The sequence below is a fragment of the Chelonoidis abingdonii genome, chromosome 15 (assembly GCF_003597395.2).
Source record: "Chelonoidis abingdonii isolate Lonesome George chromosome 15, CheloAbing_2.0, whole genome shotgun sequence".
NCBI lineage: Eukaryota > Metazoa > Chordata > Testudines > Testudinidae > Chelonoidis > Chelonoidis abingdonii.
This window is the reverse complement of record NC_133783.1, coordinates 10,973,436-11,000,195: the sequence shown is the minus strand read 5'-3', so window position 1 is coordinate 11,000,195 and position 26,760 is coordinate 10,973,436. Positions and strand designations below refer to the sequence as shown.

At 38.1% G+C, this 26,760-nt stretch overlaps 1 protein-coding gene across 2 annotated transcripts in view; it reads right to left on the bottom strand.

Moving 5' to 3' along the window:
• Positions 1–26,760, bottom strand: part of NRG3 (neuregulin 3) — an 898,610-nt gene that overhangs the window by 115,588 nt on the left and 756,262 nt on the right. Inside the window, exon 4 of one of the 2 annotated variants that reach the window (XM_075072572.1) lies at positions 16,467–16,493. In XM_075072572.1, coding sequence (XP_074928673.1) covers positions 16,467–16,493 — 27 coding nt within the window. The remainder of the gene's footprint in view (positions 1–16,466; positions 16,494–26,760) is intronic. The other variant, XM_075072573.1, reaches the window with a different exon arrangement.

Here is a 26,760-nt window from a genome sequence, read left to right as displayed (position 1 = left end):
GTCTCACTGGATTCTAGGGCAATTTCATAAACACTGGGAATTATATCCAAAATAAGATATGTCCCATTCAGAAAACTGCCACACAGATTCTATTCTCATGTCACTTCCTCACAGGATACCTATGGATAACTTTGTGTTTGGTCCTTGGATCCCAATGGGCCCCACATGTCACTTCAATAAAATTGGACAAACAGCTTCCATTTTAAATATGGAGCAGCTTTTCTACTCTATTACTGTATGTGTGTATATTTTATATGTTTGTATACACACACACACACGACAATAAAAAGAAAAAATATATCAATGTAGCCCCAAGATACCAAACCCTCCCTGGGGACTTCATCTTCCTGTGGCGGGAAGGTCCATGTTCCAATGATCCAGAGAGCTATGCTGACTGGAGTTTTAACTCCCAATGAGGCCATCCACCCTGGACAAGTCTAAGTGTAGGGACTAGATAAAAAGCAGACGACTGGTTGAAGACTGAGCGATAGGCCAAGAATCTATTCTGGTAAAAAAGTTAAGTGACAGAAATACAAGGTTGCCTTGCCAGCAAACATCGTAATAGATGGGGAGCCTTCTTTGTGCTTAATTGATTTGTGATGATGCAAAAAGGATTCAGATGCAGAAGATACCAAAATTAGAAAATATGCAATAGAGAAATAAAATAGAAGAAAAAATCAGTGGGACAACATGAATGTGATGAGTTGTAAGATATAAGAAAGCAGGAATAGCATGAAATGGTTTAGTTAGTAGAAGGCATATTTAAAGACTCAGATGGTGTTGGCACTAAGACATTCAAGGAGAGATGTTAAATATAAGCCATGTCACATTTTCACAAAGCATATACCACAATCCACTGATAAGCGCACTCATTTTATGGAGTGGCTACAATGGGTTTACAAGACAGGTTTATCCTGTGAAGTTAGGTTGAAATGTTGGCTTAGGCCATGAGTGAAAGTGAGTTTCATATTGTCATATGAGTTCTTATTTATCATCATAAAACTATCAGATATCAGGCAAAGTTCAGCATGATTCACAGTCTCTTCTGAAAAAAGTATGGCAGGACACACTATATTATATTAAATTTTTCAGCAGATTCCTTTTTAGTCTCATAGAGCCATAAAATCAGTATTGACAATGAATAAGAATCAAGTAAAATGAAAAGTAGAATGTAATATTTATGTACTATTCAGTAAACTAGCAGGGCTTTTCTCTCTGTAAACCCATCATTGCTATAAAACAGTCGTGATAGATATACTAACTGTGTGCGCTTCAGGAGTTATCGAGTAAATTCTGTCAAGATCTTGTTTTAAGCTCCATTATTACACACAAAGTATGTGGATGGCAGCCAAATTAACCCTTATGGGATGTGTGAATGGTCTATATAGCAACATCCATTACTGAATGTCAACATTTTAGAAATACAAATAATATGACAGAGCTAAAACTAGTGTTTCTCCTTTTGGGAATCAACATCAGAAATCACCTGAAAAAGTACTATGGGAGGTGGAGAAGGTACCTGTAACCAACTAGTCCCATATACCATCACACTTCAAAATAAATATAAATATCAAAGATATACAGTGAAATCTTGTCTCTATTGAAATCATTGTGAGTTTTGTCACTGACTTCAATAGATCTAGGATTTCTCCCTTTGTCTGTTATAGTAGTAGAAAGACAGTGCTCAGCTGGAGCAGTAAAAAGGGGATTATTTATGGAGGCAACTGGGTACAGATGGGAACCTGGAACTATTTGTCTATATACCCAATCGGTATAGTAGTTAACACTAACACACAGGGTGGGCTGCCACAACATCTCCCCAACACCTGACCTGGCCAGGAGGACAGTGGAAGGCATTACAAAAGCCTTTCACACAAAGGGCAAAAATGAGCAAAAAAACCAAATAGTTGATGATAATTAAAACTCCAGTGCTACAAAGGGATGCACACATGCAGAATCTTATCCAACTGACTTTATTGACATAGACAACGTTACATGTGTAGTGGATTTTTCTGCATATTGTAAAGGTAATGCACATGCTAACACTCTAACCAACATTAATACAGGTGTCCACAAATTTATCATGCAACATTTATTGACTAGCAGCAATATGTTCATTACCATAGAATAAATAAAGGGTAGATTCTCCTCTTCCTCAGACTTATAAAACCTTAAGGGCTGAACAGGAATTTTGCCACTGACTCCACGAGAAGCAGAAGCAGGTCTAAAATAATTGCCCATAAATAAAATCAACAGCATTTGCAATTCAGGGATAGATTTTTATCCATGTCCAAGTGACAAGTCGATGCTGTCTTGTTCAGGCATTATGTACAGATGGTTAGGAACAGCTCTAATCTACACCACTGGAACAGGATCCCTTATTGACTATATGCCTAATTCTCTACTGGAATAACAATGGATGGGGAATTCTCTCATTTCTGACCACTTCATGTCTCCTTTGCACTGTTTGAGCACTCTGTGGTGGACTTAATTGTCCAGAGAATCCTACCCTAAGTGTTTACAAGTATAGACCTCCTTGATCCTGAAAAGCCCTTACATTGTCTTTGTAACATGCAGAAAAACTCAACACAGAGACATCACATGTTGTGTATGGAAATTTCTACAGACTCAAGAAAGCACAATTTTTTTCTCTTAAATCTGAATACAAGAGATGTGTCTAAATTTCATAGATTCATAGACTCTAGGACTGGAAGGGACCTCAAGAGGTCATCAAGTCCAGTCCCCTCCCCTCATGGCAGGACCAAATACTGTCTAGACCATCCCTGATAGACATTTATCTAACCCACTCTTAAATATCTCCAGAGATGGAGATTCCACAACCTCTCTAGAAGGAGAAGCTGAAGTCAACGAGAGTCCTCAAGAGATGCCTTCTGAAGATCATGGGGGATATTACAGGGAGAACTGCCTTTTTGGCTGACTAGTGACTTGAACCCTAGACCCCCAGATTAAAAGCCTGATGCTCTACCAACTGAACCAGCCAGGCTCACCATTTCCTGTCAGAAACAAACCTCCAGTGTTGCAAGATCACATTTAAAATGTAAGTTAGCTAAATGAAAATAATGGGCAAATTAAAGGGTAGCTCACAGAAAAAGATGAAGTTTATAATTTCATTAATCTCCCATGCCACTGCATTTTATAGTAACTAAAATGGACTTTTGTTTCTCTAAAGCTGATTAACTCAGTTAACATTGCTGTATTCATTTTCCAAGCATCCATATTTTATGAACCCAACAATCTAACTCAAATTGAAACTCCAGTTTTTCAAATAGTGTATCATTTGTGGTGACAAGAGGAGCCATTATAACTAAAATGAGCAACACTTCCAAATGTGTGTGTGTGTGTGTGAGTCTCTCTCTCTCTACATTAAAGAGAGCTAGAACAGTTTTGTTATTTAGGAACAATTTCCAGTTACTTTGCTAATAGTTCATACTCATCATTTCAATAATAAAATTACCCCAACTGATAAAGAGACTTACAAAACTGCAGGAGAGGACATATGAGTGTAGAAAAGACAAGACAAATTGAGGAAGGCTGGCCAGGGAATAGAAGAGAGAGGAAGTTACAATAAGGCGGGAAGTGGCTGCCTGGCTTGTGCACATTTGTACATTACCACTAGCATCCTATACAGGCGAGGAACTGTCAGAGTTACTCTGCTCTGTATCAATTTCCCAGTTTTAAGTAGTATGAAGCCTGATCTAATGCCTATTAGAGTCAATGGAAGGTCTTCCATTCGTTTCAATGAGAGATGGATCAGCCCCTACTGGACTGATCCAAACTGTATTAAAATCCAGTGAAAATTTTCCCATTGACTTCTGTGAGCTTTGGATCTGGCACAGTGCTCTATAATGCAACAGAGAAGCAAGTGTTTTTGGAGACCAAAATTACTAATTACTAATCAATTAGTAAAGCTATAGGTATTGTGCTGATATACAGTATTACAAATCACAAACGGACCCCTCTCCTTCGTTTGTTTTTCTTATCCCTTTCTTTTCCTCTGGCAGTGGATTCTGGTCTTTAATGGATCTTGTTCATAACCCCCCTGTCTCTGACCCCTTAAAAGATTATTTAGATTGTATCATACTGTCACAGATGCTAAAAGTATTTTATATATAATTTGATTAACTCTTACGGGAAGAGGAGCCTTCAAACTGGTATTATTTTCTGGCTCCGCATTTATTTTTTTATTTTTACATTATAATCACCAGTAGAGCTGATAAGATTATTAATAATTTGTAGTAAAACTAATGACAAAATGCCTTCACATCATCTAACCAAAGTATTCAAACCCAAAGAATCGATCAAAAGAAGATATGGAGAACATCACCTTACACCTGATCAAGAAAAAAATGTATCAGACGATATTGGGAGGCAACAGTAAAACAATCTAAGAGTGAAGGGATTTCTAATTTAACGGCTATGGCCAAAAAGAACAAACCATATTGACTTTACCAAATGATACCTGTAAAATGCTGTATCCATACTTTTTGAGGAAAATTCCTGATTGTCATCAACGACATGTAACAAAGATGAGAAGATTTACATTATAGAACACAAACACACTTCCATAATCTGAACATACAAGAAGGCTGTGATACTGACAACATCATTACTAAAGCTTTGGTTACGTATTCTGCATATACCGTATTTTTTTTCCCTGGGCTGATGCTTAGCATGACTAATTTGTATATTACATGGGAAACTGTAGTACCATCACTCACTTGTTTCTAATCAGAGGCAAAGGCTGATGTCATGAAACCATTCAATGGTTATAGAATAACAATAGCCTCCAGCCTAGATCAGATTAGTTTCAAAATACAGATGAAGACACATTCAAGGTGCAGGAGAAGGGCATCATGAAACACAACTACAGAATGCATGTGCAAATAACTGTATTAAAAACAAGCAGCAGCAGCTACCACTCAGCACTTTTTCCACCTTGTCATATCCAGCTGATCCTGAAAAAGAAAAGAAAGGGTACATAAAAATAATAACGCAAAGGCATCTACAGTGCATTGGCAATATTTTCACACTGCTTACCCTTCTCTTCCTCTTCTAGTAACTAGTGGAGGAACAGCCTCTTTACTCATTCTAGACATAGAGGACACAGAAAGATTCAATTTACTTTCAGAAACATCAGTAGTATTACATATTTTTACATATATTACAAATGCACCAGTGTCATGGGAACATTTATGTGGTACTTACCATTGTATGGTAGATAGATGCTCCCAGGCATGATCACCCACCACGTTGGTATAGTCTGCTGGATGCAATTGCCAGCACTATGGCACCTGTGATTGGGAGAAGAGGCAAAGTGGCACCAGCGCCCTCATACTTACACAAGTTTGGCAGAACTTTAGTGTTCAGGATCACGGCTTCCTGTAGGAAATACTTCAGCGCATGGTAAGGGGCAAATTTACAGCTAGAACAAAGTGAAATAAGTAATAAGTAACTAGAGTAACAACGAGCTCTGGATTCACCTGTGGAATGTGCTGTACTTACCACCTCCAAGGCTGCTTCCCAGGACCCTGGTACCAATTAATAGAAAAGCCAGATAGAACTGTTCTTGGATGAGACTACTTCTGCCATGCCATCCAGTTTGGTAAGAGGATTCAGCCTCTTTCCTGCTGGCCATTTTACAGTGATGCTCAAAATATATGAGCCACCTTTCAAATACTGTTTGCAAAGCTTGGAGTAGAACCTTCCGATAATAAGCCATCTGATGGCATCAATATTGCCTTGTGGTGTCTGTCAGTGTCAGCGATTTCTCAGGCTAAATCAACTATTTACCTAAATATCCCATTCAAAGTGCAGGTTGTGTAACTCACTGCATTAAAGGTTGTTGTAGCTATGCTGGTCCGAGCATATTAGAGAGACAAGGTGGGTGAGGTATCATAGAAGATATTACCTCATCCACCTTGTTTCTGCAAAAAAGGTCACATTTAAATGCACAGCTGTGCACTCACTGTTCATGGAATCGAATTATCTCAATTTTGAGATAAACAGTGTTCAGCACTGAGATGTAGCAGCCACGCAGAAGCCCAAGGGGCACACATGTCTGAGCCCAAAACAAAAAATACCCACAAAATGTATACATATTTGGCACATAATTACACAAGCAATCACATAAACTGTATACACACATTAGGCATGCATTATCGCTTGTGTACTTTTCACATAATCTGGGCTCAGATGTACATAGTCCTTTTTATCTGGATGTGACAACATGGGAGATTGTGTTTTCTAATGCACAGCGTCGGGCACAACAGCCAAGAGATTTGGAGTAGGAGGAACATGAAAACACTTACTTGGAACTTTATATGAATTATCCAACTGCTTAAGGCCCCACAAATATTTCTTCCTAATCCATAGACAATAAGTTGTTCTCAATACAGACCCCCATGCTCCCTCCCTCTGCCCACCCCCACACTCTCATTTTGCCTATGAAAAACGATACAATAGTAAGGACTATATGCAGCATTAATGAAGCCATATTGATGAACATTTTTGGACTTATACACCTTTTACAAACACCAAAACTAACAAACTTTGGCTTTTGTATATATATAAACTTTCTGTATTTCCTGGAATTTTACCATGACAGAAATATATATATGTCAGGGGTGGGAGGAAGGAACAACCACACCAACACAGTTTTTCTCCTGAAGAAAGCTGAATATATTGTCACAGCAGATGTGGGAGAGGAAGGTCATCAAGGTAAATAAAATATATTAGAATAATTTTGCCCATGTAATCCACAAAGTGACAGTTTTTAATGGTAAAATAGTCAATAGGGGAAATAGTTGCTATATATGATCATAATCCACCTACACTAAATACAGTGTAAATCCCTTTCTTGTTCTTCACAAGCACTCTAAGGTAATTGAAGATAATTTGTTGGAAAAATGGAAACAAACTGGAAAAACAACACATAGACAAATAGGGTAATTCTGAAAAAAAGACTCACAACAGATCGCAAGTCACACACAGGACTATATTTTCCTCAAATCGGGCATCAGCCCTGAACACCAGTTTAAACATTTTGTAGACCTAGCCTGATGCAATCTGTGTTGTTTATCATTCAACTCACAGGGGCTTCTCTTTCACCTCATCCCCATACACACTAACACCAGTTTCTGACAGTCCTTGAAGACCCTCTGCTTCCATCAACAGTTTAAATCTCATTCTCTAGGTGCTAAGTGGCCATTTTCCTCAGCCTGAAGCTTTTGGAGAGAATGACATATGTCTCACCCCACCCTTATGAACATTTGAGCTAAAATTCCAAACTCATGCCATGCCTCAGCATGCTATTACTTTTTCTTATTATTTTGAGGTACCCATAAAAATCTGGGCATGTCACAAAGCACATAGAAAGACACAGTCTCTACAACAAAGAGCTTCTGGGCTAATTTTAGAAAAGACACAATGAGTAAGGGTAACAAACAATAGGGTGGGACTGAGTAAGGAAGCAGAAGGCTTAAGGAGCAATATGGTTGTGATCTCAGAGCACCCCAATGCCATAGGTACAGTGAAATTCAGTGGGCCTGACCCGCTCAATACACCTCACACATTGCTGTTATCCTAGTTAGTTGGGTATCATGTGAAAGCTAACAACATATTGATTATTAATATCACTGTGAAATGTCTGAAATTGTGGTTTGGGTGAAATTATGGATACTCTCTGATATTATCTTTTGGAGACTAAACAGATGAAGGAGATGAAATGGGTATTTTCTTTTTCAGACAAACTGAAAGGCAAGTATCTCTGGCTCACTAGCAAACCAAGCCAGGTGTGACCAGAGACCTGGACAATGGACTATTCATTTGCATCAGAGATTACAAGACCATCATTTTCATTGTAAAATCACAGGAGACTGCAAAAGTGACAGATGTTAGCTCCCTGGAGGACACAGCAAGCAAAGCAAAGCTGAGCCCCCAGGATGACTTCAAAGATAAACACTGGGGATTTAAGAAATTGCTGAAAGACTTTAGGGTATCAATCTCTCAAGCGACCAAAGACACCAGCATTTTGATGTTGTAAGGGTGGATCCTGGCTGGAACAGACAATCAACACTGGAGAAGTAAAGAAATCATCTTCAACAAGAATGATAGCTGATTACATTTGAGTTTTAGGAGCATGTTTTCCTTTTATTTGTTTGTAATTATTTCTATATTTATTTCTTCTACCTGGTATCACTTGCCCAGTGTCCTCCGGTTAATAAAACTCATTTTGTTTTTACTATAAACCAAATCAATGCTGTGTTTGAAGGGAAGGGTGTGTTTACCCCAGTTAAGTTAATAAGCTGTAGTGTACTGACTCCTTAAAAGAGCAGCAGATTTAACCTCTGTGAGTGTTCATTGTGAAGGCTGGACACTGCAAGACAGACAGTTTTGGGGAATTCATGACTGGGAGATTCTGAGAGTCACTGCAAGAAGTAACTGGGCAACAGAAGACACGATGTGATGTGCATGCTTATATTCTGGCTGTTGGTAAACCATAGCAGCATAGATTTACAATTGTCACATGGGTATCCAATTTAAACTGATGTATACCTTGATGGTTCAATTAAAGTTCCTTCTCCTGGAACTTGTAACTTGATCTGTCATGTCCCATTCTGATTTCCTAGTTCTTTAGCAACTTAGTAAAATCAATACAATTGTATCATAAAAAGAGTTGTTATACTCCACAATTGTAGATGAAATAAATTATTTAAGATTTATATTTTTTGTAGTTCTCAGTGGACCAACCAACATACCCTGATGTGACAGACACCGTACAAACAGAGAAGCAAACATGGTTCATGCCCTAAAGAAATTACTATGAAAAATGGATCTATATGCTTATTTGTAAAAAGTGGAATCCAGGAAAATCTGAACTTGGAATATATACCTTTAGAGTACATACAGCTAGGTTCTCAGCTGATGTAAATCAATGTCACTCCACTAAAATCAATAACACTATGCTAATTTACACCAGCAGAGAACCTGGGCAATAATGTTCAATGATAGCAAAGTCCCCTTCTATGCTATCCCAGGTATTTATTTTTATTTGTTTATTTGCTGTTTTAAGACCTTGCTGCAGATGTGTAGCCCAGCCAACAAATTGTATAGATTGCGAGCTGCGCTGAAACCAGTAAATTTTGCCTCTTATTTATTTACACAAAACAGAAAAATATTCAGTTTTTAGTTTAGCTGATACTGCCCATCAGCAAATACAACCTGTTTTTATTGGCATTGTGAATCAAAATGTGTCACAGTGGATGATAAAATTCAAGGTCAGAGAATAGATTAGCTAACCACATCATGTATTCCTTAAGTCTTACTCATATGATAACAGTGGTCACACACTGTCACAATCAGAAGAGTTGAAAACAGAGAAAGCTGTTACATAGGTGTCAGCTAAAGAAACCAAATGAAAGCACCAGCTTTTCTGATATGGACAATTTTTTTAATACTTAGACTATGAACAATGGGAATTCTTTACACATATTCACAATGACAAGAAGATCCACAAAGAATAATTTTAGTGATATCTTATGCCTATTTTAGTTTGTTGCTCTGCTTAGTTCATTTCTGTGAGTTGTTATGCCTGATTAATTAAGAACCTGATTCTGCCCTCACTCTGGTTTTACTCTGGTGTAACTCCACCAACTTAAATGGAGTTACTCCTGATATACAGTGGTGTGAAATGTGAATCATCCCTAAAGAAGAACATTTACTTTGGACAAGGCCCTAATTAAATGGTTCTTGGGCTGATTCACATTTCACACCAGTGTAAATCAGGAGTAATCATAACAGACTAGAAATGCCAGTCGCCAGTTGGTTTTGCAGATACATACTGCTGCACATTCCTCTGCAGCTGCAATATTTATTTGCAGTTACACATGGGTAGGTTTCTGTTATTATTTCATAATATTCGTTTATATAGTTGATGTTGGCTTGGCTCATAACAGCCTTAGCAGAAGGACTCCTCTTACATAACAACTGTGTTTTCATCAGTAGTTTAATGGATTTTTTCTTGTCCCCACATGAGGCTTTTTATTTTACCTCTGTATCCCATCACGTACTGCTGTGGCATAACAAGAGTTGAGGAGTCTAGACATGTGGGTATTCTCACTAGGTGCTAAGGCCTTACTGTTGAAAGGGTTATTGGTTCCTGTGACAGCTTATTCGTTCCTCCATTCAACCACTACTCCATCCTTTGTCCTTAATTTTTCTTCTCTGCACGATGGGACATTAGTTATGGTGGTCATACAGCATTTCCAGCAGTGGTTGGCTCTCTCTTTGCCTCTGCAGGGATTCTTTAATTCACTGCTGTTTCCTTTTGTCCTTTTCTCCTGTACAATATGATCAAGAGCATGAACACCTTAGTTTGGCTCTACCCTATTAGTCCCTATATAGGACATCACAATCACCAATGCAGATTACTGTGGCTCAGTATGTTGTTTTTTTCTGAAGATCTTGATTTTGTAGACCACTGTAACTTATTGTATTACCAACGGTGGGAATAAACAACTGTATGAGTCTGTTTCCATTAGCAGTCAATCTCCTATTGTTCCTGTGGGAGAATCTTTGGTTCACTTCCATATTTTAAATTTGTATTATGTAACGATGATAAGATTACGATACCCGTATTCCACCCTTAGTACTATTAATGAACCTCTAAAGTTTGTTATTAGGTGAATGATACCTGCTCTCTGAGCACCAACATTCATCTACCACTTTATATCCTACTGACCAAAAAACAAAAAAAACCAAAAAAAAACCCACCCTTCCCCGACATGAACACTTTATGTAATTTACATATGTAGACTATATTTTGATCAAAATTTTTTGTGGTTCATCATGTTAATCTTTGCTTACCAGCCCTCCTACCTGCAGAAGTGCTAGGAAATTTATTTAATACCATTTCTAGGTGCTTTGAGAGCCTCATATGGAAGATTATTACTATATACTTGTATTACTGTAGCACCGCCAGAGACCCCAACTGAGATCAGATCACCATTGTGCTATGCACTGTGCGAACACATGGTAAGAAACAGCATCTGTCCCAAAGAGCTGGCAATCTAAATAGACAAGCCAGACAAATGATAAGAAAAAGGCAATATTATTATCCAGCTTTTCAGATGTGGAACTGAGGCACACAGAGATTATTTGACTTGGCCAAGGCCATACATGAAGTCTATAGCAGAGTTGGGAATTGAATCTAGATCTCAAGTCCCAGTCAAGAGTGTCAATCACAAGACCATACTTCCACTTTTTAAGTATTGGAGGAACATAAAACATTTCATCATCATTTGGAGTTTCACAAAAACTGTTCCTTCTGATTACAGTACAAAAGTGCCCATTTTCAAAGCCAACCTCTATTCTGTTGTGCTCACATGGCTTCCACTGAATTTAATTGAAGCTGCACATGTGTGCATGCAGGAACAGAATTTTGTTTCTACTGTGAAAATGTAAAGGAATACATCAAGGTTGTTAAACATAATTTTCTTCATTTAAACAATTTTTAAACAATGATTTCTCTTGATTCTAAAATTATGTGTAATTATATTAGCCCTGCAAAGTGATGCCAACAACATTATTGAAGTCCAGCCATTCAAAGGTTCAGCATATCTGTACAGGCAATATCATCTAGAAAACACAATAGCTAATACCAAAAATGAGACTTGATCTTTATCTCTCATGAAAACCAACTTTCCCTGTCTTGCTCTTGCCTATTGTTGCTTCTCTCATTATTAGTTTTTTGCTTGGGTCACTATTAATGTCATGTACAAATCCCAAATTTCATTTTATGACAGATTAGTGGCAAAATTATTAAGCCGTTTCTCAAAATTGTAACACAGTGAGAAATTTCACCTGGCATCGTTTATGTGGCGTCATTTTTGTGATTTTCTGGCTAAATTCTCATGAAATGGTATTAATAAAGTAAAATCACACCTTTTCCAGCCTCCCACACTCCACCACTTTTACTAAATCACAGTGAAGATGTCAAGTGTGAGAGTTTTGCTATAGCAGTGAAAATGTTCACACAGCTGGAGGTACTAATATTTCCTCTTAAATACCAAGAAACTTTAGAAATAAATCTTTCTATGAAGTTGAAGATCAAAGAGCTAGGTCCCTAATATGCCTGTACTCACACACACAAAGAATACCCAGAAATGATGCGTCTTGGATTATGTAGGAAGGATATCACAGTGAAGCCTGAATGCTGCAAAGACTTATGCAGATGTTTAACTTTACTAATGGAACTAACTGCACTGATTAAACAGGTTTCTTCTTCTAGTAATTAAATTAAACATGCACAAAAAGCTTCGAATGACTGAATCGAGGTTTTACGCTTCACTTCTGTATAAGCACGTCACTGCAAACAAAATAGAAAGTTCCTTTTTATAATTATTAATACTGTATTTTTATATACTTATGGTAAAGATTTGTAAAATTGTTTTACTGATTTATAAATAAAGAACTATAAAAATGTAGCCAACCTTTCTAAAAATATTTTACTTTTCTTGCATGCACTTTGAAGTTCCTGGTTCTGTGCTGACTGGAACCACATTAAGTCTGTCAAGGCTAATTCCTGAACCCAGCACTTCAAGTGCAGAAGGTGGGGGCCCACAAGGACTCTAAAAATTAATACTTGCCACTGCAGGCTTGTATTAAACTCCCAAGGTTAGAGTTTTTCTTTGACCTTGGATTGGTAGATGTTGCCACCACCCAATGCAGAATCCTTTTGAGAGCTCAGGAATGTGCACTTCCTTTGGGGTACCCTCAAGCCCTTTCTCCCCCCATCTCCTGGGGAAGAGCTCAGAAAGAAAAACAAAGGAAATCAGCTGTTGCCACCAACTAATTAAACAACAGGTGCACAAAGCCACCTAAAACACAAAAATCCAATTCTGTTCCTAAAAAAAGATAAATTTTATTAATAAGAAAACGAAAGAAAATACATCCGGGAACTTAGGCTATTGCTAAATTTTAAAAGAGCCACTACAAGAATTAAGCACCAAGAATAGCTTTCTTGAGGTCCAGTTTGAAGGTTACAAGCAAAACAAAAGCACCTGGGGTTAGCACAGAGGAATCCACAAGCCATAATGAAATAAAAGAGATAAACTTATTTGCGTCTTCCTAGACATTTCCTGATTTACTTACATATCTCGGGTTTTAAATAAGTAGTTTCTAGGTATGATACTGATGATTTTTTCACATCTGGCCTAAGTGTCTTACATCATGGCTGCTGCCCTGTCCATCTCTCCCCAGAAGAACAAGACAGACAGACAGACAAAAGGGGAGTCTTTTTCCAAGTTTAAAAAGTTCTAGCCTTCCCATTAGCTCTTTTGTCCAGGTGCCCACTCACTTCCTCTTATCTATGCATAGCAGTGAGAATTTTTAACCTTTTAGAGGTAGAGCAATTAGAGAACAGCTACTAAAAGGGAGTGAGACTTTGTAACTCTTTACAGGTAGAATAATTAGAGAACAGCTAATTAGAGGGATTTTATAGCTACTGGATGCCTGGATATCCATAAAAGGGAGCTACTGCCCCCACTTCATTTATCACAAAGTCTTATGAGAAAACCTGTCTCATGAGATTTCCAGTTTAAGATCTGGATGATTTAGACACAGTTAGGGCCTATTCCAACACCTTGTACACCAGTGGGAAAACTCATCAGCTGTGAAGACAGAATAAATATTCCAACATCGCTTTAGTTTCAAACGCAAGTTCTAAAACAAAAGCAAATAAGCTCAACATACTCAGTTTTAACCATGTAAGTCTTCTGCAGCTTTTGCTGGATGTATAGGAAGAGGATATGCTTTTCCCCTTTGGTAACCAGTGTACTATGGAAAGATCACACTAGAGCTTGGCTCTCGCTGAATGTCCGGCCTACTGCCCCTGCCTCTTCAGGCAGGATGCCCAATATCTTGGTTCTTGTAGATCACTTGCTTGCTCCTAGTCATGCATCCCACCACTCCAATTTTAAAGGTGCCAAAGTGCCTGAACTCACATACACAAAGAAGACCTGGATTGGGAACCGATGAGTGCAATGCACCATAAGGACCAATGTCCAGTTATGTATCTTCACTGATCAGTGGAGATACTTCTATTAATTCCACTGAGTCTTAAGCATCCAAATTTTTGAATGAACTGAACCACCAGTCTTTATAGATTAATAATCATGAGTTGCAAACCATATTATAAGTATACATATATATAATGCTTCACTCATGCTTTCCTGCTTATATGGCTCAAGGAATCTGTTACTCTGTTCTTAACTCATTCCCTCCTAGAGTGCTGGATTCTCTGGTCCTTTAAGTTCCCTTAGCACTGCTTATGCAAAGCACAGTGGGCCCACACAAGCTGGAGATTTCCCCTGGAATCACCCTTATAAAAAGCTGGAGAATGTGGGTCTCTATGTCCTATATCATCTCTACCACCACCACCCTCCATGTTGGTGATCCATCACCCTGATTAAGTGTTAGGATTAGACAGGTGTTTCAAGGGCAAGGAGAGGAGACAGGGGATGTGGAGAGGGTATGTCAGTGAGGAGATAGTAGCAGATGAGGTGTGGAAGAGCAAGATTCCACCACACCTGACTCTCTGCAAACAGAAGGTCTTCTGAAGTTAATACCCCATTCCCATGTAGTTTAACTTATGTTGGGACTAAACTTGCAGTTATCGGTCTATCAGATCCCACTCTCTACTGTGCCTTAGTTCTGATCAGGTACAATAGGGAACTGAGCCCTGAGTTTCATCCAACACTCCGAGTTTCTTGATTTTTATAGGGCCACATTGTGCTTTTCTGTGACCTGATTAAATACTAAGTTACCTTTGCTAAAGTCTCTTCTAAATTGGTTAAGGTGTCTAGAAGGCTTGAAAAAACTGAGAAGACTTGAAATAGTTACATTTTCCCCCTGTGTGGCTGGATCCTGCAAACCCTTATGCAGGTGAAAGCGACAGCAGTAACATGAGCAAGGCTGCTCACCTGAGATAGCATTTGCCGGGCAAGGCCCTTCTTTTGTCAGTTTATCAATATGGAGTTTTATTAATTACTGACATGTAGATGTAAAAATATAAACAAATTCTTTAAAAAAAAAACTTACCTCCTGTCACTGCTTAAATAAATTTCTGATTTTAAATAATAGGAATGTGTCTTGATATAAGTTCCAAATCATGAGATAATTAAATTAAGTGAAAGCAATGGCCATATTTTACCTTAAAGCCCTTCTGAACCCCCAAATCCTGTCTTACTACTATCTAGACTGGGGTTTTTTTGTGTGTTTTTTGCATGCGTGCGTGTGTTTTAAATAAAGCTCCTGCATGATTATGTCAAAACAATATTTTGTTTCATGTTACTTTGAATATGAATCTAGAGCAAGACAAACTGAAGTCATGGCTGCATAATCTGAGCAAGTGACAGATTAGTTAAGGAATAATGTATAAAGTTTGCATTTCAGATTTTAGCAACCTTAGCTTACTGGTTTAGGCAAAATGCCTTGCACAAATGATGAGTTTGTTCTCTAACTCTGCTAAGGATTTGCCTAACATTCTTAAAGGAAGTGTCTGTGCTATCTGCTGAACACCAGCTGTCAGGTGGGGCTTTGACTGGGTAAACTCAGCACTCCTGCAGACAGGTTAAGCATCTGAGTCAAAAGGATGTACTTTCGGTTTCTAAACCTGTGTGTAGTGATTTCCATGATTCAAAATTTCCCCCTACTTGGAATAAAGGGTTTTGTCCAAAAGATAACGTTAATAGCTAACTTATTATTTTTCTTCAGACTATCTTCCTGAAATATCAATAGCCGGTTTCAGCCTCAGTTAAATTTTACCATTTTATTACAACATGAATTCTATATAAAACATCAAGTTTAAAAGCATTTTAACATTTACAGTACTCTTTCAGCAAGACAGATATGTTACTACTGAATCTTTTCCAATGCCTAAAACCTTATATACAGCATTATCTTCTCCATTACCATGATACAGAATATTATTTTACACAGAAATAATTGTGCTAGAGTACACAGAAATAAAATATGGGAACTTGGAATTTTTAACCCCCACAATACTTGGGGAGCATGAGGCTAAGATTGTGAGACAATCCAAAATTTAATAAACAAATCTAACTCGTGTTGCAAATGTAAACACATAGGGCCTAGCTGAATTTTCAAAGGCATCTTAGTGCCTAACACTCTTGGATTTCAGTAGATGTTAGAAGGATTTTCAAAAGCATGTAGGAGCCTAACAACCACTGAAATCAATGAACACTAGGCACTCAGGTGCTTTAAAAAATCCCTGTAGGTACATTAATATCCTTAAAAATCTGGCTGTGAGTGACCACTCCAAAGCCCACTGAAGTCAATGACAGCCTCTCCACTGGCTTAAACTGGTAATGAACTTGCTCCCAAGAGGTCACCGTTAGTAAGTAAAAGGAAGAAAAGTGAAAACTTACCCATGAATTCAATTCCTAAGTGATCTGCTATACCAAGGAAAGCATGGAAAAGAAGAACAAAGACACACAGGAAAATGTCAGAATTGGGCCCAAATAACACACAAATCATCATCATTAAATGTTTATATTATGCTAACATTCTAGGGCTCCCAATGGGAGCATGGGCCCAGTGTTCTGTTTGCTGTACAGATACAGAAAAGGGACAATCTCTGACAATTAGGGTTTATAATCTAAAGAGAGGAGGATCTAGACAGAAGGGGATGGACCTACAACATTCAAGCAAATGAATGTGGTGACGAAGTGGCCCCGTTTTGTTCATTATAGTTTCTTTTGTACTTGGCAAAGTAGGTTTAAAATGCTATCATTCTGATGTGGTAATAATTTACTTTCATTTTATGGTGATATAAATGACTATACTAGGTGCAGAGCAAGAGGAAATCAGACCCAGAAAGCTTTGGCCGACAGTTTCAAAACTGGGTATCTAAAGTTAATCTCCAAAAAACATATCTGGGATTAAATAAAACAAAAAGGTGTTATAAATATGCACAGAGATAACACAGGCTGCTGGAAAATCATCTCACCATCCTTCTCCTGGAGATGTGAAAGGAAAGCATTTTAACTGCTGTCTGCTTCTTTTCATGTATATGCAAATAATCACAATACAGAGAGACCCACTGGGTATTTGGCAAGGTTGGCAGTTTAGCAAGTATAATATGTAGGAAAAATGGAATTAAAAATAATTGCATTCACAATACTAAAATGAATTAGGATGAAACTTGCTCACAGGCTCAGGATTTAGATATATATGGCTTAGGAGTTGTGCTTGGAGATTACATCTTGGATCCAGAGCACATGCTGGATTCACTCAGATTCTGACTCCTACAGGGACTGCTTCTGCCAGGTAGAGCTGCAATATGTGTTATTGTACTTCAGTAAAAGTAGTGGCCTTCGCCTTTAATCCAGTTAACTGTGCAATGTGTTTTCTTTCTATACTATCCAGAGTGACAGCAGCAATATACAGAACATCATGAATAAAAATACTCGATGTTCTGTGAGCTTTCAAATCTCTCTCAGATATGTTTAGTAGGGTACTTCACAAGACTTTTTAAAAGGTTCTGGATGTACTGAACTTTCACATTTAACTAAAAATAAATATCAATAGCACAAGGAGGAACTGAACACTGTTAAGAATCTGATCTTGAAGTGTTTATACACAATGAAGTCAAGCATAGATTTTTTTTTCAAAAGCAAAACCAGCTAAGTTGAGCCATGTCTCTGTCACATCAATGCTAGATTCCATATCTTTGAATGCGATGTGAAATCATATGGTGCTTACTGAAAAACCAGGGACCCAAACATCCACCATACTAAGAACATAAGAACGGCCATACTAGGTCAGACCAAAGGTCCAGCTAGCCCAGTATCCCATCTTCTGACAGTGGCCAATGCCAAGTGCCTCAGAGGGAATGAACAGAACAGGTAATCATCAAGTGATCCATTCCCTGTCACTCATTCCCAGTTTCTGGCAAACAGAGGCTAGGGACACCATCCCTGCCCATCCTGGCTAATAGTCGTTGATGGACCTATGCTCCATGAATTTATCTAGTTATTTTTTGAACCCTGTTATAGTCTTGGCATTCACAACATCTTCTGCTAAAGAGTTCCATGGGTTGACTGTGTGTTGTGTGAAGAAATACTTCCTTTTGTTTGTTTTAAACCTGCTGCCTAGTAATTTCATTTGGTCAACTCTAGTTCTTGTGTTAGGAGGAGAAATAAATAACACTTCCTTATTTACTTTCTCCACACCAGTCATGATTTTACAGACCTCAATCATATCCCCCATTAGCCATCACTTTTCCAAGCTGAAAAGACCCAGTTTTATTAATCTCTATTCATACAGGAGCCATTCCATTCCCCAAATCATTTTTGCTATCCTTTTATGAACTTTTTCCAATTCCAATATATCTTTTTTAGGATGGTGTGATCACATCTGCATGCAGTATTCAAGGTATGGATATATCATGGATTTATATAGAGGCAGTATGATATTTTCTGTCTTATTATCTATCCCTTTCTTAATGATTCCCAACATTCTGTTTCCTTTTTTGACTGCCACTGCATATTGATTGGATGTTTTCAAAGAACTAGTCACAATAACTCCAAGATCTCTTTCTTGAGTGGTAACAGTAATTTAGACCCCATCATTTTATATGTATAGTTGGAAACTGCTAGTTTTGCTACACTACTACTTGGAAAATTTGTCAGACTCCAGTTTGCTAAATTCATTTATGATCATATCTTCTTTATGGTATCTGCTATAGAGAACAAGAATGGTTATGCAAACTGCACAACAAACATTTTTATAAAGAAAGAACACTGGATAGTATTATGTGGGAGGAGAAAGACCGTTGGATAGCGTCACGTGGCATAGTCTTATCAAAATGAGTTTGGGATGGATACATTACTCAGGATTGGTGAATCCACAGATGGTTTATACAGACAGTCCCAAACGCTTTTCTTTCATTATTGGCATGAAATACATAGGTCACACATGCACCTATGCATCTTATATTTTATAATGCTATATATTGAAGTTCACATCTATAGATAGGGTATATTATTTTCAAAGGTATAAATGTATGAATGCATATGGGATCATAAACTACACGAGTGGATAGTAATCTCAGCACATATTATATTCATAGAAATAAGATTAGTTTCCTTCCAAAATTTTCAGGTTTAATTATGTGATATTACATGTGTACATACGCAATTTGCATATATTAGTTGTCTGCAAATCACACAATATTTATTTTATGTTCTTCCTTAAACACTGTAAATTAAATCAAGATATTTATTAAGCCATCATCTGCTTACTTTAAAAAATTATAATGGAGATCAAATGCCTAGTCTGGTCTCCAAGGGACTTAGAATATTCAGTTATAAAGAAAGATCAAGACATATTGTCTTTAAGTCTATGGCAGAACAGTTGATAAAAAATTATCTTTCCCAAACTGGGTCAAACGTATCGCATAAAAAAACCCAATGTTTTTCATCAGCAATCTGCAGTCTCCTTCAAGAGTCTGCTGGTATGCTTGTCTTTTAAAAGTGCATGTGATAGATTTACCCTTCCATGAAGAGCTAGGGAGATTTTTCTAACGGGGGAAGGATAGCTCGGTGGTTTAAGCACTGGCTGCTAAACCCAGGGTTGTGAGTTGAGGGGGTCATTTAGGGAACTGGGGTAAAAATCAGGGGATTGGTCCTGCTTTGAGCAGGGGGTGGACTAGATGACCTCCTGAGGTCCCTTCCAACCCTAATATTCTATGATTCTGTAGATCAGTAGAATGCTATTATAATAATTATTTAGGCTTCTTCAAAATGCAATGAAATCACTGACTTTTAGTAGTGTTTGTGAGAGATGGGAAACGGGTGGAGAAATGTTAGGTAGTAGCATTTTATATATCCCATATGCCTAAAAAGCAACATCAGCTACTGGCATTATATACGGCTGACAAAGCTTTTTTCTACAGATTATGATGAAAAGGAGTCTATCTGAAACAAGCGTTCATAGACCAATATCCCAGCTGCCAAATGATATTCTTATTCCTAGTTCTACAAGAAATTAGAAGAAAGTATCTGGGTATGAAAAAAAGCCCCAAAGAACAACTAAAACAAACCTCTTGCTGACTCAATGCACATATGATGTTCTACCCACACTGGAATATTTGATGAATCCCTCTTCCTTCCCTGACCTCCCACCTTCCCCAAGACGTAAGCATAGGATACAAGTCCTTTTTTTAGGATGATTATTATGTCACTTGATAGCCTCTTTAAAATCATTGTTACCACTTTTTGTAAATGGGTAAACTAGGCACAGAGAACTGGAATTATCTGGATATTTATTAAGATAAGTCATTCAGGGCAGGTTAGTTGATACCCAGACTAATTCTAAATGCTATCTGAAGTGAGAACTGCTGTAGATGATAGCTGATATAGCCCTAAGGACTATAGGTTTTGAATTGACCTAAGAGGCTGCTAGATATCACAGAAGCAATGCTGAAAGGCTTCTGCAATGCACCAATTTTTATTTGTATTTTTTCTGTCTATAAATCAGGTGTTCCTTTTTTTTTAAAGTATAAATGCAGAAACATTCATATCCCCTATTGGGATTATTTTAGCATTTACAATAATTTTTTCAAGGATATTTCTTGAACACTCTAACATAATCACTCTGTTTACATTTCAGATTTAATGATTTAAAGGAGCCTCATTTCACTAACCCCTTGGATAGCAGCAGCAGCCATACACTCCTGAATTAGTAAATAGTATCAGAATCTCCTGACTACTGGGCCTTGAAGGGTTTCTTTGTCCATCATAAATCTTCACAAGCTGATAAGAGAAGCTAGGCTGCAATTTACAGAAGTCTGAATATAACCAGATCCCCTCCACCCCTCAATGAACACACACTTTTCCCTCTAAGACTCATTATACAGGAATTTGACTTTATACAAAGTCTCCTCCAACACCTAACATTAAGGACTTATTTTCCTTAATATCAATGCAGCTGCAGCAGCAGTGGTGTTTACTAGTGAGTGCAGTCTGGTTTTGATATGAAATAAAATTTTAGATGGCTATGAGTTCAGGAATGTTAGCAGTCATTCAGTAAACCAATCAGTCCCATTGTTCACCCAGTAGCATTTTTACATTCTAGAAGAAAAGAGGTGTAGTTGCCAATACCAGGACAAAAAAGATAAAAACGGTTGTTTCCCAGGTTGGCTTTGTTCGGAATAGACACAAGAGAGGATAAAAAACTCTTTTGAAAAGCTCAGAGCAAATACTGACTCTACTGAAATAAAGTCCATATACTGTGTTGTCTAACTTCTAGCAAACATAGGACTAGAGTCTCATGTGATATAAGGAAGTGGAAACTTTCCTTAAATCCTCTGCTGGGAATACCCTTTGACTGTGGGAGAACCCAGCATATGTAGAGAAGTGTAACCAACCGATACCATGGGGCATATTAGAGGGACGGAGAGGCATGACGGAGGCAGTGGCTAGATCATAATGAGCTCTGGTAATCCCCAGCATCATCAGCTATCACTCCCAGGCAGCTCTTACTTGTGCTTTGACCAGGGCAAAGAATCAGGGAACTGTAACTTACACGTTGAGGGTCCCTGTCACAATGGGAACCTAGGCTTAGATTGGGCTTTTACCACGCAGACCATAGTAAGGGGCTCTCCCCATGTTTGATGAGGAAGGATCGATTTTGTGAGACCCCTCTGTGAGGTGCAGCATATCCCCTTCCCTTCTACATGGCCACCCAGCCAGTCATGGGAGGTGGAGCCATGACTCCACCTATTTCCTGCCCCTCCTCACCCAGTTTTACCCTTGGGAGGGAATAACATCTGAGGAGCAATCTTAGCACTCCACCAAATATCATGACTGCTTCAGGCAGCCCTAACATAGAACATGTCTGGGAGTCCTTACTCCTGCCTGTTCCTTATGAGGCCATGGTAGACAAGGGTCAATCTGACCTTGAGAAAGTAAATAGTATTTGTATTTATCATTTCTGGGCACATCATAAGAACTAGCGGAGTCACAGAACCTCATTCTCCACTGTCCTACTCTTTTTGTGATCTTTTACTCCTGTACAAGGAGGCAGGGGCTGGGGTTGGGAAGGGAGGAATGCTACTATTCTGTTTTGGAAGCATTCTTCACCCACTTTGCATAGTTGTAAATGACAACAAGGTGGGAGGTGGTAGGGAAGCCGGCCCTCGGTGTTGGCCCCCAAGAGCTTACATTCTAAATTCAGATATCACACAACAAAGTGAAATGCAGAAAGGGACTAAAATCAGAGTGAGGGATGGAGGAGGGCAAGTGAGGGTTGGAGTCCCTGCTCTTTCAGTCACAAAATAACCAAATGCACAATTGTAAACTATTCTGAATATTCTTCATTCTCTGCATCCATGGAACACAAGAGAAAAAAGCCAAGTTCCAGAAAACAGAAGTGAACATAAGGGTACCATTTAATTTCATTTTATAAATTACATGTTCATTTGGTAAATAACCTAGAGCATCTGAATATGAGTCAAAAGGTAAGTCTTAAATAATAGCTGCTTTACGAAAGTACTATAATACACCACCATTATGGATACAAAGTGGTGTGCGTGCACGCATGCGCACACATAGAGTGTCAGCAGTTCTTCTCTGATGGGTAGACGATCCTACCAGGGAGACACTCCTCACATCTTGAAATCAATCTTCAGCTGCAATGTAACACACAAATACCCTATAAAATATTAATGATCGAAATTAATTTGCAACTTGAGAGATAATGGCCCCTGCGTTCATATCGGCATCATACTCTCTCTCTCTTCACAGCAGACAAAGCATTCATAGCACAATTTTACAAAAAGTGCAATAGCAGATTTCAAAGGCAATAATGACAATGCTGTGATTTCCTCACAGAGTGGGTCCTTTTTTGGAAAATGTTGTTAGCTCCTTGAATTGTCAATTTATTTAAATTAATGCCAACATTTCCTGCTTTTGAAGAACTTTCAGAATGCCTGAAAGGAAACATATTTCTTATGAAATACCTGGCTGCTGCAAAATGGTTGCATGTACGCAGGACAGTATAAATGTATTACTACTTTGCTACCAGACATTTACCACCCACAGTTAATACAGCAACATTGTAGGTTTCTCTAATTTCCAGTATGGGGTACATTGACAATACCATACAAATGGTAAATACTGTGCTGGAATAAATGTCCCATTCTTTTCAAAGTGTCCCTCTACCCTTTTTTAGTTCAGTGTCATGTCATTTTAGCAATAGATTGAGCACAAATGAACACAGTATTCCAGATGACACATATATGTATTATAATGATATTGGGTAACTTTTTCAAAAGCCTCCATGTAATGTTCCTAAGTCTCATTTTCTAAGTGCCTAAATCTCACAGATTTTCAATAGCACTTAGACTTGTAAGTCCTTCAGATGGTTTGGAAAATGTTAACCACTGTATTCATTTCAGGGCCCGGAAAACTCTCCCCTTTTTACATAGAACTCTCCGCTCTCACATGGAAGGAGGGCACTTAACCACATCCCAATCCACCTATCCACCCTGTGGAAGCTACAGAGTATTTTCTGAGAGTCCATACTGAGGGAGAAGGTAAAAAAGGGGACGAAAGAGAGAGGAATGGGAATTTACAATCTCAACCCTCACCCCCCTACTCTAGACAATGCAGCTTTGGGTGCAGGCATCCCATGGATTCCCTGGGAGCCCAGCAGACTTTTTCTCAATCCCCTTCTTCCTGACAGAACCATGTGGAAACATCTCTGTGAGGGGATTTTTCACAGAGATTTCATCCCTTAGGTCTCCCATGTGCAGGTTTCACCGGAGTGCTCCTTTTCATTGTGCAGTCCACCTGAATATTGAGGGCTTCTCCCTAAATGGTTACATTTGTTTTGGAACCCAGCAACATTTATGAGTAGTTTAGATTATTTCTTATGTTATCCTTTACTTTATGTTTATCAACACTGAATTGTATCATTATGCTCTTCATTCACTTTGCTTTGTTATGTCCCTCTGGAGTTCCTTGGATTTTTTCCAGTCTTGAATAACCTACATGCCTGTGTGTCATCTGCAAATTTTCCCACCTAACTGCTCACTTCCCCTTTCATTAATAAATAAATTAAACAATGCTGGTCCCAGGTCCTGTTCTGGCAAAGCACTTATGCACATATTTAACTTTAAGCTCATGAGTAGTCTCATTGACTTCAAGACCTCCCATGTTGAAAACTGACCATTTATTCCTGCTCTGTTTTCTGTCTCTTATCCAGTTTCTAATCCATGACAGTACTTTGTCTCTCTGTGATTACTTAGTTTCCTTAATAGCGTCTTGTGAGATACTTCGTCAAAGGCTTTTTGAAAGTCAATGATACAGCATGGTTGTAACCAAGAGCAGAATTTCACCTGATGCTTGCAAGGACGATATTAATAAAATCGTCAGGAAATGTGGATGTGCCACAGACTTTACGTTTGAAATAGAGGGCTAAATTCCTGTTCTCAGTTATACCTGTGAAAATCCAATGACTTCAATGCATAAGTGTAACTGAGCACATAATTTGTCGCAGAGATTTTTGAGGGTGTTTTCTGTTGTTACCAGGATTTAGTGAGGTGAATAAAAGGGAAGATGCAGGGAAAGGACTTAAAACAATGTGGGCGGTCTAGAATTTGCAAATAGAGCCTGATTCATCTCTCAGTGAGGTCTATGAGAGTCTTTCTGTTGCTTTCCGTGGAAGCTGGATCCTATTCTGAATAGGTTATTTTAGAAGTGTATATTTTTATTTTAACATTATGTTAAATGTTGTTATTAGCGTCTCTTCATGCTCTGTTATATCAGTGTTTTATTGTCCCCTCATTCTTTGCTCTTTGGTTTCAGTACTAATAAAGGACATACTAGAGAGCTTATTTTTCCTATATATATACACATTTGATCTATAGAGAAAGGAATAAAAGACAAATGAGAAAGAGAGGAGGGGGAAGAAGAATCAAAGGGCAGGTAAAATGATGGAATGATAGCAGGCTAAAACTGCATTCATTAGATATTTCTGGCCACAATGGCATGAGCAGAACTGGGTGGACTATTTGCAAGGAATTTTTTTCATTCACAAGTTATCCATCAACAATGAGATTAGGATATTCATGGAATGGTTCGTTATTTGTATAATATTTTATGCAAACATATTTCAGGCTAAAAATTACAGAGACAAATGTGTGAAAAAAGAATTAAAAGAGTCCCAATACCATTTAAAATATTTATATTTGCCTCTCTTTCCCCCTTGAGATATAAGTTAAGGAAAGCTGTCAGACTCAACTTTGAATTCCTTAGCCTTTGTTGGTTTGCAATGCATGAGACCCTCAGCGTTCGTAACATTCTTTTTTATCCACCTAATCTGATTCTAACCTAGATTGGTATAAATCTAGAGGTATCCACAGGACTGATTTTGTAATTCACCATCAAATAACGTAGTTACTTTAAGGACTCAAATCAACCAAAAATGTATACAACAGATATTATATTGCTGAAGTCCATGCATCACTCCAAAAGACTGGGTCATTAACTAAACAATGTGACTGTATCATAGTTTATTATTGTGATTTCTGCTCTGTTTTGAATCATTATGTTCTGAAGACCTAACATATTACTAAGATGGGAAGTTTATTCATTTTAATATTTAATGTTACGTGTTCCTTTCTAAACAGATAATTGCTGATGTGGGAAAAATGCTCTGCTTTATGGTCCTTGCACGGTGTGCACTTGTTGCTAGTCTTAAAGTCGCTTTAATTTACACTTTATAAATACATAGGCACCTGGGAATATCTACTAATGAGCATAACAGAGGATACACTTGGGCTCACTAAAGGATTAATTTATTACTACCTTGAAGAGAAAATGTGACATTATATCTGAGTTGCAGAGCTTTTTTCCTGACAGTCATATTGAAATGATACTTTCCCCAATTCAAAAGAGAGGGTTTATTATCCCAGCTGCCCCCTAATGCACCAAGTAAATGAGAATATAAAGTACATCTCTAAATGGCATTGTCCAATAAAAGACAGAACTAGAATAGAAAATACTCTCCAGGTGCTGCTGTGGCCATTATAATCTGTTCTAAGGTTAGGCTGACATTGACAAAGAGGAGACAACTCTCAGTGCTAGAGCAATGTACTTTCCTCTCCAATGAATCCCACCAACTAACTCATAGGATTAGTTAAATTGCCCTAGGTGGAGGAAAAGTGATCACAAATCTGTGGTGAATTATACTGGGGCAGCTAAAATGCTCTAGCCATAATGTGGCAGGAGAGAAGAAGGTGAAGTTTATTTTATAGGTATAGTCTCTGTCTAACCTGTCTCAGACTCAAGTGAATAAGAATTCACAGGTGCTTGGATAAGAACAGCATCTTCTCCTGGAAATTTACAAGAGTATTTTCTATTTCTTTTTCCATTATGGTTTATGTTGGTTAGTATTAGATAGTGTTCATCCTGTTAGTATATTTAATGATGTTCAGCAATATGACAAGTTATATATCTACATCAAAGAACTGGTTTTTTGAACCCAGATTGGTGTCTGTTGATTTATGGCATCCAGGGTGTTTTGGGACAAGGATATTTCTCCATGTCAATCGACAGTCTCATTGTCCAAGCTTCCACTCCCCCAAGGCATAGAATATCAGGGTTGGAAAGGACCTCAGAAGGTCATCTAGTCCAACCCCCTGCTTAAAGCAGG